Below are 17,853 nucleotides of genomic sequence, written 5' to 3'. Positions count from 1 at the left end.
TTGAAAAAAGTTAAAATATATTGGGATTTGATTACCATCTAAGTTATTTCTTTTTTCTTACAAATTTTCCAAAATACTTTGTTATGGCATATAATTATGGGTTAAGTAGTTAAATTCTGTTTAGTTTGTTGAGTTAATTATGTTGCAAAAATGGCATGTTTTGGGGGAAGGGTACTTTAATGAAAATGCTACGTTTTGGGGTGAAGGGTTTGGTTAATTAAACGGAGCGTTTTGATGTCAGCCTTATAATCAAACGACAGTTGTAATGATTGTTATTTTCTTTCTTTTTAGCTCCCTCGTGTGTGTTGGTTTTGTTATGAAGGTTTTTCAGTACTATTTTCTCAACCTCTTTTCTCCCTTCTCTCTCTGTTACTCCTTTTTCTTCCTTTTATTCTTCTTCCTCCTATTCTTCCTATTCTTCTCCTTCTTCATTAGCTCGTATCAAGGTATCAGAGCTTCTCTTTCCTCATGGCCAACGATGGAGTAACCACCACGCTTCAAAAAGAGATGAGTCAACTGCAACAGGAGTTCACATAGTTGAAATCAGATCTGGACACCAAGATTGATACCAAGTGTCAGTCCTTCTATGACACCGTGAAAGGGAAGATTCGAACTGAGATTCGCACGAGTCTTTAAACCTTGTTTGAGCAATACATGGGATAGTCGAAACCAACCGGTGTTGTTGGTACTAGCAAGGCAACTCCAATGGAAGTGAGCTTGGACAAGGGAAAGGGTATTTTAGGAAGTGTCCCTCATGAATCTTCAAAGGAGGAGCAGTTGGTACTATCTCCCTTGTGAGGGTCTTCAAGGGATGTAACTAGTAATTTGTACAGACTTGAATGCCCACGTTTTGATGGCACGGATTTTCGTGAATGGTGGTCGAAGCTTGAACAATTTTTCTTATCGGAGTGTGTCAGAGACGAGGCTAAGGTGAAGGTAGTCATGCTCCATCTTGAAGGCAAGGCCTTGGACTGGCAACATTTCTTTGTCCAGGGACATGTGTAGCACCCCTAACCCATGTCCGTCGCTAGAACAGGGTTATGAAACATTACCAAAACAAATGCAGTTAATTCATGTCATTTACTATTCATAATCGATATCAATTATATTCATTCATATTGTCCCTTAAATAGACCCTCGAGACCCAAAATACGCGTTAGAAACAAGTCAAGACTAAACCGAAAACTCAGAGAATTTTTCGTAAAATTTTAAAATTTTTCTTAGGTGTGTCACACACGGCTAAGACACACGCCCGTGTCTCTGCCCATGTGGACCAAAAATAGGAAATTTTCAAGGCCACTTTTCTCACCCCATTTACCTTCCACCTACAACATTATTCAAACACATTCACAAGCCGTAACCCTCAAATCAATGCCAATACCAAAATTTATGCATGACATATTATCTCATATATTCAAGTGTTTAAACTTACCAAAAACACATTTATGCTTATAGGCATACTATCAATTATGAAATAAAAAACCATTCACCAATAGGTTTGTATACTTCCTACCATATCATCATTTCACCACACATCAAACTTGTTAAGGCCTTGTATAATTACATCAAAATATGCTTAACACTAGCCATTCCAACGGCTAGTTATAACCAAAATACATCATCATTTGGCCTATTTTAGTCTATACATGTCATTATACTAAAAGTTAGCTTGTTTCATATACCGAGAAGTCCGAGGGATAGTGTGATGTGACTCCGGCCAAGTTTAAAACCTTCATGAGCTTCCGAGTACTATAAAAACAGAGGAAAGAAAAACTGAGTAAGTATTTAATGCATAGTAAGTTCGTATAACGGAATTTAACTTACCATTCATACTCATTAAGAAAAAACATAAATAATACATCCAATTCAATGTAATCAATAACCTAAACACCCAAACATCCTCATCAAACATGTTAGTTACATAATTCATATTAGTGCCAAGGAATATAGATGAGCTCATCAATGTCTCATTTCCACATACATGTGTTTATCATTTCAAGTTTCCAAGGAACATGTACATATCATTTATCATTTCAAGTTTCCAAGGAACATGTACATATCATACTTTTTGCATAACAAGTATTCTCATAGTATTTCATCTTGAATTCATATTATCCCTTACCGGAACGTTACCCGTTGAATAATTTAAAATATCGATGGATACATAGACAGTACACACGAAGTGTACAATACAATAAATCCATCAACTCGTATTCGGAAGTGCTTGTAAAATCACATAAACCGGAAGCTTATCCGGGCAGTATAACACGAAGCTCATAAGAGTTATATTCAGGTAGCTTACACGAGACTATAACGGGTAGCTCTGAAGAGCCATTAACGGGAAGCTTCGGATAGCCATATATCGAGAAGTTCAAGCGAGCCATATTGAGAAGCTCACAAAGAGCCAATTAACGGGAAGCTCACAAAGAGGCAATTAACGGGAAGCTCACGAAGAGCCATAATCAGAAAGCTCATAAGAGCTAAGGTGTGTCCACAACTCATGTAGGATCACAACCTATCGTGATGTTCCGAAGAGCTATAATAGGAAGTTCGCAAGAACCATTTAACGAGAAGCTCATAAGAGCTAATAACGGGATGCTCTTTCGAGTTATGGTGTGTCCGCAACATATGCAAGACCAAAACTAGTACGGGAGCCCTGTATCCAATCGAATTTCATGTATTCAAACGAGATTTCATATTTATCGAGCATTTTCAAATTTATGATTAATTTCATAAACATATAAATTACACAATTTAACATTCACATATACAACATTTAATTCATACATATAAATGTACAAAATTTAGTTACACGAACTTACCTTAACACTTGTTCGCATACGAAAATCTAATAATCAAATACTTTTTGTTTTTCTAGATCCAATTTCGTACTAGGTCTATCTAGATCTATACGAGTAAATTTAACCCAATTTAATGAAATTCATATTCAATTCAATCAAATTCACATTTTAGGCAAAAGCACCATTTTGCCCCTATACTTTTAATTAATTCCAACCTCATCCCTAGGCTCGGAAAATAAAATTCATGCAATTTAATCTTTATTCCAAGCCTAGCCGAATTTCTCATATATAAAAAAATAACAATCCATGTATTCCATAAAATTCAAAATTTTCCATAAATTCAACATCTTTCCAATTTAATCCCTAAATCATGTTTTCTTCAAATTTCTTTAATATAACACTTTAAAATACCCATCAACACCTCAATTTCATCATCTAATAACTTAGATCATATGAACTCATCAATGGTAACTTCCAAAATTTTCAATAAAATCAAAAACCAAGGTAAAGGTTACTTGGACCTAATTGTAACAAAGACAAAAACATAAAATTTTCAAGAAACGGGTGAGGATTTAACTTACATGAAGCAAGAATTGGAAAAAACCAGCTTAAACCCTTTTCAATGTATATTTTTTGAGCTAAAAATGATAAATAAATGTCTAGAGTTTCTTTAATTTCATTTGTTTATTTTTATTTGGCCAAATTTCCAATTTTGCCCTTATTTCACACAATTTTTGTCCTATTTTTAAGCCTATGCTGCCCAACCAATTACTTTAGGCATATTTATGCCTAAAGCCCTTCCTCATTTACCCTTTGAGCTATTTAATCATTATTTCTTTTAATTAACAAGTTTTGCACCTTTTTCAATTTAGTTTTTTTTAACAAATTAGACGTATAATCGGTAAAATTTCTCAACAAAATTTTCATACAACATTCCTATCATACCATATACTATAAAATAATATTAAAATAAAAAAAATTTTGACCTCAAATTTGTGGTCTCCAAACTACTGTTCTGATTTTATTAAAAATGGGCTGTTACATGGTGGGTTGCAACAACTACCATAAGAGGTTTATGCCCGTGAACTGAGGGACAGGTTTAGCTCAGACACACTGCTAGATCCTATGTTTGAGCTCGTTACTCTTAAGCAACAAGGGTCAGTGACTCAATTCCATGATACATTTGTTAGTTTGCTCAACCAAATAGATCTAACTGAAGAGCATGCGATTAGTGTGTTTGTTAGTAATCTCAAGCTAGAAATAGGGTAATACTTGCGGTTGTTTCCACCTCCATCCCTAGTAGATGGAATTCGTTTAGCTCGTAGGGTGGAGAGCATTATCTTAGGGCCTATGAAAAGAACGACATATAGTGGGAGGTTAGGGGACAAATCAGACCCTTCTTGCCAAATGCTAAACCCATCCAAGCATTATCTACTTTTAGCACTACAGGGGGTCCTAAAGGCCCTGTGAAATCATTGTCCCGGGCAGAAATGGATGACAGAAGAAGAAAAGGGCTCTGTTTCTGGTGTGCTTCCAAATATACTTTAGGACACAAATGCCACAAATCCCAACTATATCAACTGGTGATTGAAGTTTTTTCTGATGGTGAAGCTGAACCTAAGAGTCCTGAAACAAATGAGTTTTAAGATTGCAAGGAACAATAAAAACAAGGGAAGTAGGAACCTGAGGTCAATTCGTCTATACTTTCTCTGCATGCTTTGCATGGCTCTTAATGGCACAATACAATGAGGCTTTTAGCTCACATCAGCCAAACATAAGTAATCATTCTTGTGGATTCTGGTAGCACACATAATTTTATGGATTCTAAGTTAGTGAAAAGACTGAACTTACCTACTGAGCAGACTGTTGCATTGAGAGTTATGGTGGCTAATAGAGTTCGATTGTCTACACAAGGAGTATGCAAAAATGTCTAGTGAGAAGCTCAAGGATCTACATTCAATACTGATTTTTACTTTTTACCTGTGAAGGGATGTGATCTAGTGTTGGGAATTCAGTGGCTCTTATCTCTAGGATCCATCATATGGAATTTCTCTTCCTTTACTATGTAGTTCAAACATCAGGGAAAAAACCATATCTTACAAGGGGTTGTTCCTGGCAGCCTTCAATTATTATCAGACAACCAAGTAGCTAAATGTTTCAAAATATTGAGCTATGATCATCAGCCTATGTTGTTATCTTTTAGTCAATAGACAGCACTAACCCTACCAGTGTCTCTTGACAATCCAATGTTACTCAAGTTGTTAGCTGCTTTCGATGATGTTTTCCAAGTACCTTCAAGTTTACCACCTGCTAGACTTCAGGACCATCGGATCCCCTTACTGGATGAGTCACGAGTGGTCAAGGTAAGACCGTACAGATATCCTACTATTCAGAAGAATGGAATTGAAAAACTAGTGCAAGAAATGTTGCAGAAAGGGATTATAATGGACAACAATAGTTCTTTTGCATCACCTATTGTAATGGTAAAGAAGAAATATGAGAGTTGGCGATTGTGCGTGGACTATAAACAGCTCAACAACATGACCATCAAAAATAAGTTTTCTATTCCTATTATTGAGGAACTGTTGGATGAGCTTAGTCAAGCTATTTTTTTTTCTAAGTTGGATTTGAGGTCAAAATATCACCAAATTAGGATATGGGAAAAAGATGTCCACAAGACATCATTTAGAACTCATAAGGGTCACTATGAATTCTTAGTTATTCCATTTGGCCTAACAAATGCCCCATCCAGTTTTCAAGCTTTGATGAATACTGTTTTTAAGCCAATTCTGAAGAAATTTGTCCTAGTTTTTTTTATGACATCGTAGTCTATTCTAAGGATTGAACTGATCACCTGAGACATTTGGAAGAAATTTTACAACTGCTAACGGATAACCAACTATATGCTAAGAAAACTAAATGTAGTTTTGCTATTACTCAGGTTGAGTATCTAGGCCATGTTATTACAACTAGGACTGTCAGGATGGACTCATTGAAGATAGAAGGAGTTCTCTCTTGGCTTATACCTAAGAAAATCAAAGGACTTAAAGGGTTTTGGAGGCTATCTGGCTATTATAGGAGATTCATCTGAGGGTATGGAGCCATTGCTTAACCACTTACCTCACTATTGAAGAAAGATCATCAGTGGCATTGGATGGAATCCACACAAACAACTTTTCAAGGCTTTAAGGAAGCTATTTGCAAGGCACCAGTACTAGCTGTCCTAGATTTTTATGAGCCCTTCTATGTGGAGACAGATGCATGTGGTAATAGCATTGGAGCTGTGTTACAACAAAAAGAAATACTAGTGGCATTTTTTAGTATAGCCTTAGGAGTTAAACACCAAGCCTTGTCCATATATGATAAGGAAATGTTCGCTGTGTTGCTAGTTGTTAAGAAGTGGCACTCGTACCTTGTGGGAGACAATTTATTATCAAGACAAACCACCAAAGCCTAAGGTTCCTCTCTGAGCAACAAACCATTACCCCATATCAACAGAAGTGAGTGTCCAAAATGTTGGGGTACAACTACTCTATTGTTTATCGAAAGGGGTCTCAGAACACGGTGGCTGATGCTTTATCTAAAAGAACTCATCTGCCAGATGGTCAAATTCACCAATGTTTGGGGGAGGTGTCAATTACATGGTCAAAGCTCTGGGATAAGATTATACAGGCTGGATTAGAAGATGTGAAGATACAGAAGTTGTCCAATGAATTGCTACAAAATCCTCAGTCCCATCCTAAGTACTCATGGGATGGAATGTTTCTTAAGAGAAAAGGGAAAGTGATGGTCGGCCACAACACAGAACTCAGGAAGGCCATTTTCGAGTTGTTCCACAGTGAGGCCATTGGTGGCCATTTAGGAGTGCATGCTACTAGGCATCGCATAACTAGCTTACTGTACTAGAAAGGGTTATAGAGGGATATCAAGAAATGGGTTCAAGAATACACAACTTGTCAATAGTACAAGAGTGACAATGCTGCATTCCCTGAATTATTGCAACCCTTGCCAATACCTGATCGAGCATGGGCTGCTGTCAGTATGGACTTTGTAGAAGGTCTCCCTTTATCCAAAGGTAAATGTACCATCTTGGTAATAGTTGATAGATTAACCAAACATGCTCATTTTTTGGCCTTGGCGCACCCTTTTACTGTTACGAGTGTAGCTCAACTTTACTTGGATCAAGTGTACAAGCTCCATGAAATTCCAGAGTCCATCGTATCTGACAGAGACAAGATATTCCTTAGCAGATTTTGGCAAGAACTATACAAACTACTTGGCACTCGACTGTACCTCTCTATTGCATACCATCCCCAAATAGATGGGCAAATAGAAGTTCTCAATCAGTGCCTTGAGGGTTATTTGCGATGCATGACCGGTGAGAAACTTTCAGAATGGGTTCATTGGCTACCTTTGGCAGAGTGGTGGTATAACACCGCACACCACTCGACTATCAACACCATTCCTTACACAACCCTCTATGGTTAGGAGCCTCACATTCACTTACTATACCTGCCAGGGTCTTCCGCAGTAGCCAAGGTGGATAGAACACTTCAACATAGGGAAACTTTAAGGAAGCTCCTTAAGTTCCACTTGAAACAAGCTCAAGAACGAATGAAGCAGTTAACAGACAAGAAAAGATCAGATAAGTCGTTTGAAGTTGGGGACCTAGTATACCTGAAACTCCAACCTTACAAATTCATTAAGGAAGATGCGAAATCAGAAGCTTTCTCCTAGGTTCTATAGTCCTTATCCTATCGAAGCTAAAATCGGTCAGGTGGCCTACAGACTGAAATTACTTGAAAGAGCAAAAATTTACCCTACATGTAACATCCCCTACCCGTATCCGTTGTCAGAATAGGGCACGAGGCATTACCAAAGTTTACTGAACATTTTCAATTATTCTGAATCATTTATTATTCATATTCTGAAAATAATCATAACGTCCCTCTATTGGGCTCTTGAGGCCCAAAACAGTTATTAGGAACCTACTGGGATTAGATCGGAATCATAGGGAATTTTTCGTAGAATCCTAAATATATATATAGATTTTAGAATTTTTTTTATTTATTTCCGAATTAGGTTCTGGGTTCATACGGGCGTATCACATAACAAATCTTTTCTTAAGAAATTGCATGAAACCTTTTCACTCTTTCATAAGCTCAATTATATTTTCATCTAAGCACTTACCATTCCAATGCACCTTATAATTAAACATATTACCATTCAACAGTAATTTGACACTTGCCTAAACTTCAAGCAACAACATTGGTTAGCGTACTTTAATATTGACAAACTTATTTTCTCGCCATGTCTCACTTAAATTTATCCCTGTATCAACGTATCAAAGATAGTTTCATATTTACATGTCATGATACATATCATTTTCTCGTTGTTTCTTCTTAAATATAAATTATTCAATTCATTAAGACAATATTTCATGTACCATATTTTTTTATAAGTTCAATGTATATTTATTCCAGTAGCAGTTCATAATCTTGAATATGCATAATTATTAGGCAAGTTTCACATACATGCATTTTCCATGCCATATTTTAGTATATCAAATAATTATCATTTCCATGTATTTCAAGTTTAATTTCATGATTTTAAGTACTTATCATTTTCCATTTTTATCTCGTTGAATTTCTTGCAATTTCGATGGATTTTCAAGGGTACACTTTCGTGTACAAATTCGGGTCTGTCAATTCATATTCATGTGCGCACATTTTCCAATTCAGAGAGCACACTCCCACAAACCTCATTTTTTACAGTGGGATTACCAATCCAGGCTAAATCCACTGCAATGACAATTACTCTAATGAGCTTGGATCTGAATTACCAGTCCAGGCTAAATTCAGACCCTAATTCGAATTGCCCGTCTGGGCTAAATCCATTTTCCACATATTCTTCAAGAGGGCTATATCAGGATAGGATCACCCGTCCGGGCTAGATCCTTTTTACCTTCAATTCCTTTTCAGAGATCCATCGAATTTTCCTTCCACTCAACCGAGATTTCTTCCCCTTTTTATCAAATATATCAATGTTTCATCAATTTTCATACAATGAAAATTCAAATTATATTCACATAAATAACAAACATTTCAAGCATTTAAGAATATAATTCAAGTTACACAAACTTACCGGGCTAAATTGCAGAAATATCAAAATTCAGGGACATTTTAGTAATTTTCTATTTTTCTCGAATTTCCACCCAAATCTTGATCTAAATTAATATTTCATTCAATTTATTAATTTAAATGATAAAACAATTCATTTCATGCAATTTAGTCATTTTGACATTTTTACAAAATTACCCTTAAAATTTTACTTTTATTCAATTTAGTCCCTGAACCTAAAACATGTAAATTAGCTATTTTAAAATAAACTCATATTAGCTGAATATTCACATATATTATTTTTCCTCCTCCTCCACTCCATTCCACATCCTTGATATATATATTACCACTATTTACTTGTTTACTCATAACAAGCTGTTCACTTGAGTTATAGTAACTAAATTAATTATATATTAGGCTACAGAACTTAGAATTGAGATACGTAAATTTTATCTGAAACTAGACTCACGTATATTATTACCATAAAATTTTCATAATTTTTTGTTTAGCCAATAAGTACATTTTATTCTTTAAAGTCGTCCCTATTCTGCTGTCTGACAGTTTCGACCATTCTTCACTAAAAATTAATTATCTCATTGTAAAGAATTTGGATGATGTTCTTGTTTGTTTATTTTGAAAATATACTTATTAATGATTCTAAGAATATAAATTATAACTCATAATAATTTTTGTACAATTTTTAATGATTTTCCAAAGTCAGAACAATGGAACCTGAATTCATTCTGACCTTTTCTCACAAAATTTATTATATCTCATAATTTACAATTTCATTGATTACACCGTTTCTTCTATGAGAAACTAGACTCAATAAAATTTAATTAAATATTTTTTTCATCCTCTAATTAAATTTTCAGGATTTATGGTGATTTTTCAAAGTTAACCTACTGTTTCTGTCTAAAACTGTTTTAGTGCAAAATATTGATTACTAAATTTATAACACCCTTATTCCCTTTCTCTATAGTATTTCCCATCACTGTCTCTTATTTTTCTTCACTAACATATCAAGAACATAGAAACTTATATAATAAAACCCTACATTAACATCAATTTTATACTTTTTCAATAATATCAAACTAAAAAATGTATTGAAATCTTTATGTTCTTACCTTGCTCTATTGATTTCAATCTTTAACTTGATTTTCTCTCTCCTCCAGCCTCTATTTCTTGAATCTAACTTGATATTCTAGCTCCCCATAGTGTCCTTATCAATTTTCTCTCTTGGTGGCCATGGAAATTTCTTTGAGTTCTAAGTGAAAATGGTGAATTTTTGGTGAGAGGACCAAATTGTAAAGAAAGCAAAACTTTCTTTCTTTCTCTCTTCTTCTCACGTTGATGCATGGAAAAATGGTGGGATGGTGGCTTCCATCTTTCTTTCCACATATATATATACACTAAATAAAATAATAAAATATTATTAAGAAAAAAAAACAAATCAAAATATAATAAACTAATATTTATTTATTTATTTAATCCAAAATATCTCCAACATTATCATTATTTTCTAGATTTATCTCTCTTCTAATTAACCATTTTTCCCTTTAGATCTTCTAAAATTTCATCCTTGAGTCATCACTTAAATTGGTAAAATTTAGATTTAGTCTTTCATAATTCTTCATCTATTCAATTTGGTCCCAATTCATCCATTTTCCTTAGTTTCTAGATTATTCCACCCTTAAAATATTTACACTATTGATCCTTCAACTTTTTCATATTTATATTTTAACCCCTCAAATTTTGAGTATTTACTATTGGGTAACAAATCTTTTCTCACTTTTGCAATTTAATCCTTTCTTGAATTAATATGTCATAATATACTTCCCAATGTTGTCATAACTCAAAATTCTCCTTTTTGTCACTTTATTTCCTTACTATATCAAAAATAATATCTTACTGTAAAAATTTTTAGGGTATTACACTACATTCCATGTGTCTCAACTAAAGAAACATGTTGGTTCAGCCATACACTCACCCACATTGCCACCTGTTGGAATAGATGGATCGATCCTGAAAGAGCCAGCAAGGATCCTTGACAGAAGAATGGTCAAAAAAGGGAATTACATTGTCACTGAGTTGTTAGTGGAATGGGCGGACACCTTCCCCGAGGATTCCACTTGGGAAGCCTGGATAGAATTTCAAAAGCAATATCCTGCCTTCGATCATTGAGGACAAGGATCTGCTTAAGAGAGGGAGTATTGTTATGGCATATAATTATGGGTTAAAAAGTAGTTAAATTCAGTTTAATTTTGTTTAGTCTATTGAGTTAATTATGTTGCAAAAACGACACATTTTCGGGAGGGGTACTTTAATGAAAATGCTGAGTTTTGGGGTGAAGGGTTTGGTTAATAAAACGGGGCATTTTGATGTCAGCCTTGTAATCGAACGACAACTGTAATGACTGTTATTTTCTTTCTTTTTAGCACCCTTGTGTGTGCTGGATTTGTTATGAAGGTTTTTCAGTACTATTTTCTCAACCTCTTTTCTCTCTTCTCTCTCTGATACTCCTTCTTCTTCCTTCTATTCTTCCTATTCTTCTCCTTCTTCCTCATCAGCTCACATCATACTTTTTTCTTTTACAGCAACGTACAAGTTCTCTTTTTTCGTTTATATTTTGATTATCCAAATCAAAGATTATATAAACATTTTGAGATTATATTTGAGTGAGTTTGGTTCATTTGTTTTTATTTTTATATTTTTAGAACATTATTTGATAATTTTTTAAAATATTTTTCGAGAGTTAATTCCCATTTTGAACATTTTACTTTTGATAAAAGCCTCTCAATTTCAAGTCAACTTTTGAATTTAAATTATAAAAGTATTATAAAGATTCTTGAACATTTTGTTCTATCTACTGAAAAAATTGACAAATTAGTCTCTGTGCGTTAGACTAAAGAGCAGATTAGTTTTTCTTTTAAAATTTTTTATTTATTCCTACAGTTAAAAAACCAATCTACATATGACAAAACTAGGTACACATGATATACCATAAGTAACTATAGAATTATTTTGTCGCTTAAATTAATTATTAACATAAACTAATTAATTTTTTATCTAAAAAACAAAAACTAATTTACTCATAATTTAAATAAACAAAATATAATTTAACTCTTACAATATTACCAAATTAATCAGATAATCTGAGTTTTGAGTAAGTTTACCATTTGCGATCCTTACCAGTGATGGATATTAAGTAGGTAATAAAATAAAAATCTAGAAGCTTCAGCCGTTAGCCAGTTACGTTCGGAGCCGTTCCACGTGGTTTTGAGTCGGTGACACTCATTTGTATCCCACTGGAGTAACTTTATCATTCCAATATCTCATAAGGAAACAAATAAAGGAATGTTTTAGTGAGGTTTGAAGAGTTATGTGCCCATCTGCACACTCCTTGGAACTCACGTTAATACACCTAATTTCAAACCCTACATTTTCACTTAATAATTCTTATTAAAAAATTATAAAAATATATTTTCGTATTTAAATAATTTATTTTATTTGAGTATAATTTAATTTTTAATTTTAAAAATAATAAAAAATATGTATATAATAACATTTAAACTCATGATAATTAGATTAGTAAAACAATAAATTTATTTTTCAACCTTTATTTTGATTTTTTATATATTTTGATTTTATTATGTACGTTTTATTACCTTTATTAATTGTATATCTATATTAAAATATTCTTATTTTAAAGGATAATTAATATTGTTATAATAATATTTTTGTTATTTCATACTCTCATATAATCTTCAAATAAAATAATTAAAAATATTATCATGAATCGAACACAAAATCAACAAAATTATATGAAATTTTTTTACAAATTTAACAATAATGATTCGTTGAAATAATTTTATAAATATATTTTTTAATATAAAATATTTTTATTTATTTACATCATGAGTGCGATATAATTTAATTACTAATAATATTGTTGACTTCTAACACCAACATGAAAATAAGATATATTTTACTGTTTTCCATTAATTAATTTTAAACTTTAACTTTTAATTATTTATTATATATTATATTTAAAGGCAGATCATATTGACAGGCATAATAAAAATATTAATTATTATTATTTTGTCATTTCTGTCCAAAAAGAAAGCACAATGTATGGTATTGTCATTTCAGATTTTTTTTAACCGTCTCAAAACAACTGACGGATGGGATTACGTTATCATCCCTTTAAAGTCCACGTGTTGCACTGTCAGTGAATATTCAATTAAAACATTTGGTAATTTTATCATACTTCCCATCTCCTTTTCTTGAAAGATCTGAGCTTTCTACAAACTAACACGGCTAAGTAAAGCCTTCGTCTCACTTCAATTAAAAAGACAAAAAGAGAAAAAAAACAGCTTCCTTCTAACACCAAAAAAGTCCCCCCCCCCCGGTCAAAAAAAAAAAACCCCAATTCTTCAAAAATCCTGGATTTTTGTTTATTCCATTCACTATTGGTGACTTGATGGGTCGTGACTCAGCAACCTCGTTAGCTCCCGGCTTCCGGTTCCACCCCACCGACGAAGAACTCGTTCGTTACTATCTAAAACGGAAAATCTTGAACAGGCCTTCCTTTGATGCCATTTCTGTTATCGATATTTATAGATCCGAGCCTTGGGATCTCCCTGGTATTTTCTTTTTTTTCCCCTTTCGGTTTGATTTTATTTTGTTTGGCTTGGTCAAATTTTTTGTTTCATTCTTGAATTTTGGGTTTTTTTTTAAGCCTTGACCTAAATTTTAAGTTGTGAAACTGGGTTTTCTTTTAATTTTGGTCTTTAGGTTTGATTGTTGAAGATGCTTGTTTTAGCTCTTTTAATTTTAAGTTCTATAAATTGGGATATCGGTACTTGGTTAATTATAAATTTAACTTACTAATTTAGGTTAAAATTTACATATTTGCTTTAAAGCTTTTGAAGACACGCTTTAAAGCCTTTTTAGGGTTTTTTTCTTCAATTCTTGAAATTGGGTTTTTTAAAAAAAAAACTTTCCGACTATATCTAGTTTAAATTTATCTTTTATGTATAACTAGAATTTAGGGTGAGTTGTTTTTTTTTTAAAGTTGTAAATCAAGATTTTCTTCTTAATAGATAAGTCAAAGCTGAAGAGCAGGGACTTGGAGTGGTACTTTTTCAGTGCACTGGACAAGAAATATGGAAATGGGTCGAGGACCAATAGGGCAACTGAGAGAGGCTACTGGAAGACAACTGGAAAGGACCGTGCAATTCGCTTTAGGGAAAGAGTGGTTGGCATGAAGAAAACTCTTGTTTACCATAAAGGTCGTGCCCCACGTGGCGAAAGGACTAACTGGGTAATGCATGAGTACCGTCTTACTGATGAGACATTGGAGAAAGGTGGAATTCAACAGGTAAAGATTATAATATATGTTGTAGTATTTTTGTGTTTTGAGCTTTGATGTTTGTTCGGGGATTAATGTTTGGTTATTGGGGCTGGAAGGACGCTTTTGTATTGTGTAGGGTGTTTCAGAAGAGCGGGTCTGGGCCAAAGAATGGGGAGCAGTATGGGGCCCCTTTTATTGAAGAAGAATGGGAGGATGATGAGGCAGTTTTTGTGCCTGGTCAACAAGATGCATCTGCCCATGAAGAGGCTGCCAACGAAGATGCTTTTGTTGAAGTGAATGATATTGATCAGGTGTGTAATGTTTTTGGCTTGTTTTGTGCTTGGAAGCTCGACTTTTTCTGTGTTTTATGTTGTGTATTGAAGTTTGAGTGACTTTTTGGCGTGATGACTTGCAATTTAATCGAAAATAATAATGACTTGATTAATGCCTTTCTTTTATATTCTCAAATATTGTTCATCTTTTGGTGAATGAGAATGTCTGATTTTTAAGAAAAGTACTGCTTAGTTTGTGCTGGTGTGAGTTGTATTTTTCTGTTTTGATTGGGTTGGGTGTCTTGAAGCTTAACTTTTTCTAGGCTTTCTTTGTGACCAATTTGACATTTAATGATGTTTGCTCTTGGAGTCATATCACTGCTGTGGGTAAATTCCTCCAACCAGATTCACTCGTAAGGCTTGGCATGCTTATGAAATCTTTCAGACATCTTTCATACAGTTATAAATTTCATTTGTCCTTGATCAGAGACTCTTGCTACGGATGAGTTGGTTTTATTGCTAGATGAATGATTAGAGTTCTGAAAATTGTTGCTTCTTGACAGAATCTTGACGTTGGCAATCCATCTGAAAACAATATCCTTCCGTTGAACGGCTATTGTGGGGAATCAAGCAACCATGTGGAAAATTCAAGGGAGTTCAGTGAAGACGATCAAAACCCACGAAACAGTATGCATGAGAATGCATTCCTCCCTTCCAGTTTCTATTATGGCGAATCAAGCAACTGTGGTGAACATTCAATGGAGTTCAAAGAAGATTATCAGAAGCCTATTCGCATGCATGCCACTGAAGGTGATTCAAAGCCACATCATGAGCTTGTAGTCGCTGATTCACCTGAGCAAAATCTGATAGCTACAAATGGAAAACCAGTTAAGGATGAATATGTGCTCGAACCAATTGAAAACATCACTTCTGCGAACTATGTGCTTGGAGACCCATACCTGGATCTTACTAGTTATCTTCCAACCAATGATGAACTTTTCTTGGAAGCTAATGATTTTTCAAACCCCATTTACCCAGAATCTGAACTTTTTGACATCAATGAGTATCTTTCATTCGATGATGCTGATGATCAGTCTTTGGCCTTTGATTATGATGAAATTGTGGGAAGTGAGATTCCTGTTTCTGGCCTAGAACCTCTTACTGAAACGGTGCATAGTTCTTTCCTGTCTTCATTTGTTTCTTAATACATGCAGAGAATTTTTTCTTTTTTCTAATTAGTTCATTTCTTGATAACAGCATACAAATGAAGGAACTGAACAAGACCTTAATGCTAGTGAACATGTTGAAGAACATGGCAATAGTGATGCATCCTCTTCAAAGCAAGAGCTGGAGGCCACAGAATTTGATCTTGGTAAGATATTTGGAAATTGGAATTGCCTAGTTCTTAATGCCATTTTATTGAAGTTATATTTTGACGTATCTGTATTTGTTTGAGCTCACTTTTGGTGCATTCTTTATGATATAGGTACCAAGTATCCATTTATGAAACGGGCTAGTCACATGTTGGGTAGCCTCCCTGCTCCTCCTGCATTTGCCTCAGAGTTCCCTCCAAAAGATGCTGCGATCAAGCTAAATTCGGCGTCACATGCTTCCAGTTCTGTTCATGTTATGGCTGGCATGATAAGAATAACAGACACAACTTCTTCTGGCAACCTGTTGGACTGGTCATATGGCAAAAATGGGAATCTCAACATTGTTCTCTCTTTTAGCTTGCCACAAGGTGATATAGACTCTTCCAGTTTTCTGCCGATGGCTAGCCGACTATCCGGCAAGACAGGGCCTGTTTCGGCAAGAGGATGGTTCTTCTTGATGTTATTTTCGGTCCTAATTATTTCTGTGAGTGTAAAGATTGGGGCCTGCTTTTGCACGAGGTATGGGCTATGATTCACTCCACACATGAACTGATTACAAATGTTGGGTAATATATTAGTTACCACTATAGGTTGACTAGGATGGTAGACCAGGCAATGTTTCCTCATTTATTTTGTTCCTTCTTTTTTCTTTTTTTATTTTTATGATGATTGCCGAAACAGAAATCATAAGCTATATAGATTTATCTTCTCATTACAGTCCTTCAAGAATGGTTCACCCTATAAAGTTGTAAGGTACATCATAATGGACAATAAAGTTCTGGGTTTGTAAGCTATTATACAACAATTGCTTGGTTGCTTCATTCTCTAGTTACTTTTTTTTTCAGTGTATATGTCTAAGATGCTCATTAGTATTGTTACTTGGATATGGTGCGAGTGTCGAGTATGGGCATTTGGGTATGTTATTCGATATAGGTTCAATTTTGTTGAAGTTTTTCATGTATTCGGAGGGTTTTTAAGGCTTCTTTTGGTAGAGTGAAAAGAAAATTGGAAGGTTGGAAAATTGAAGGGATGGAAAACATGATTTTCCATTCTTTGGTGTGAAAAATGGAAAGAAAATTATATTATATTTCCATTAATTGAAAAATAGAAAAAAATGAAAATAGAATGTATAATTTTGAATCCGAACACATTTCCCTTATTTTTCTCTTTTTCATCATTCTAATTTGAAATTGGAAGAATTGAATTTTATCCATTAAGATGGAAAATATTTTTTTTTCCTTTCACTTTTCCTTCTAATCAATCACACTTCAAATTTATTTGTTTTTCTATTTTTTCATTTTTTTCTTCTGTTTTCTGTTTGTTTGAATGTGTGGACATGATTACTTAAAAGAAATGAGAGATTGGACATGATTACCTAAAAAGGGAATGTTAACATAATAATCCATGTAGAGGTTAGTATGGAGTTGTTTAAAGGTGACTGCCATTAATTAACATTTATATATGTTGCCAACAACTTACAGTTTAGGAAAGCTGAATGGTATATCCAAGAAAGCCGCCACCCATACATGACTTTTGTACCTATAATATTTTTAAGTTGTCCTTTTATGACAACTCATAAATGAGTTGTCCAATATTGAATTTGTCCTCAGATTGTGTCCCAAAATAAAAGGTTGTACTGTCCTTGATTTGAGTTACATAATGGCTTTGCTAAAGTTTAAAATTTTGGATGAATGGTTTTTAAACTCAGATTTAGATTTTCTTTTTCTTTTTCTTTTTAAAAAAATTACATTTTAGATTATTTATAATAAATTCTGTTGTGAATTGTTAATACATTCCTATTTGAGTTCGCTTTAAATTTGATTTGTAATCTCATTCGCTCTATTGACTATTTATGCGAATCACATATTTAGATATGATATCTATTCATATATTTCAATCCTCCTTAATCTTATATTTTGTTTTTTAGAATTA

The 17,853-nt window shown here is 33.8% G+C and overlaps 1 protein-coding gene across 1 annotated transcript; it reads left to right on the top strand.

Moving 5' to 3' along the window:
* The first annotated feature begins 13,213 nt into the window (after positions 1-13,213).
* On the top strand, positions 13,214-16,742 carry LOC107904165 (NAC domain-containing protein 53). The gene is made up of 6 exons (XM_016830436.2): positions 13,214-13,566; positions 14,026-14,303; positions 14,393-14,587; positions 15,112-15,717; positions 15,806-15,920; positions 16,035-16,742. The coding sequence occupies exons 1-6, from the start codon at positions 13,404-13,406 to the stop codon at positions 16,451-16,453; spliced, it is 1,776 nt and encodes a 591-aa protein (XP_016685925.2). The 5' UTR covers positions 13,214-13,403; the 3' UTR covers positions 16,454-16,742.
* The last annotated feature ends 1,111 nt before the right edge of the window (positions 16,743-17,853 follow it).

This window comes from Gossypium hirsutum, chromosome D05 (genome assembly GCF_007990345.1).
Source record: "Gossypium hirsutum isolate 1008001.06 chromosome D05, Gossypium_hirsutum_v2.1, whole genome shotgun sequence".
NCBI classification, from domain to species: domain Eukaryota; kingdom Viridiplantae; phylum Streptophyta; class Magnoliopsida; order Malvales; family Malvaceae; genus Gossypium; species Gossypium hirsutum.
This window is presented reverse-complemented; position numbering and strand designations above follow the sequence as displayed.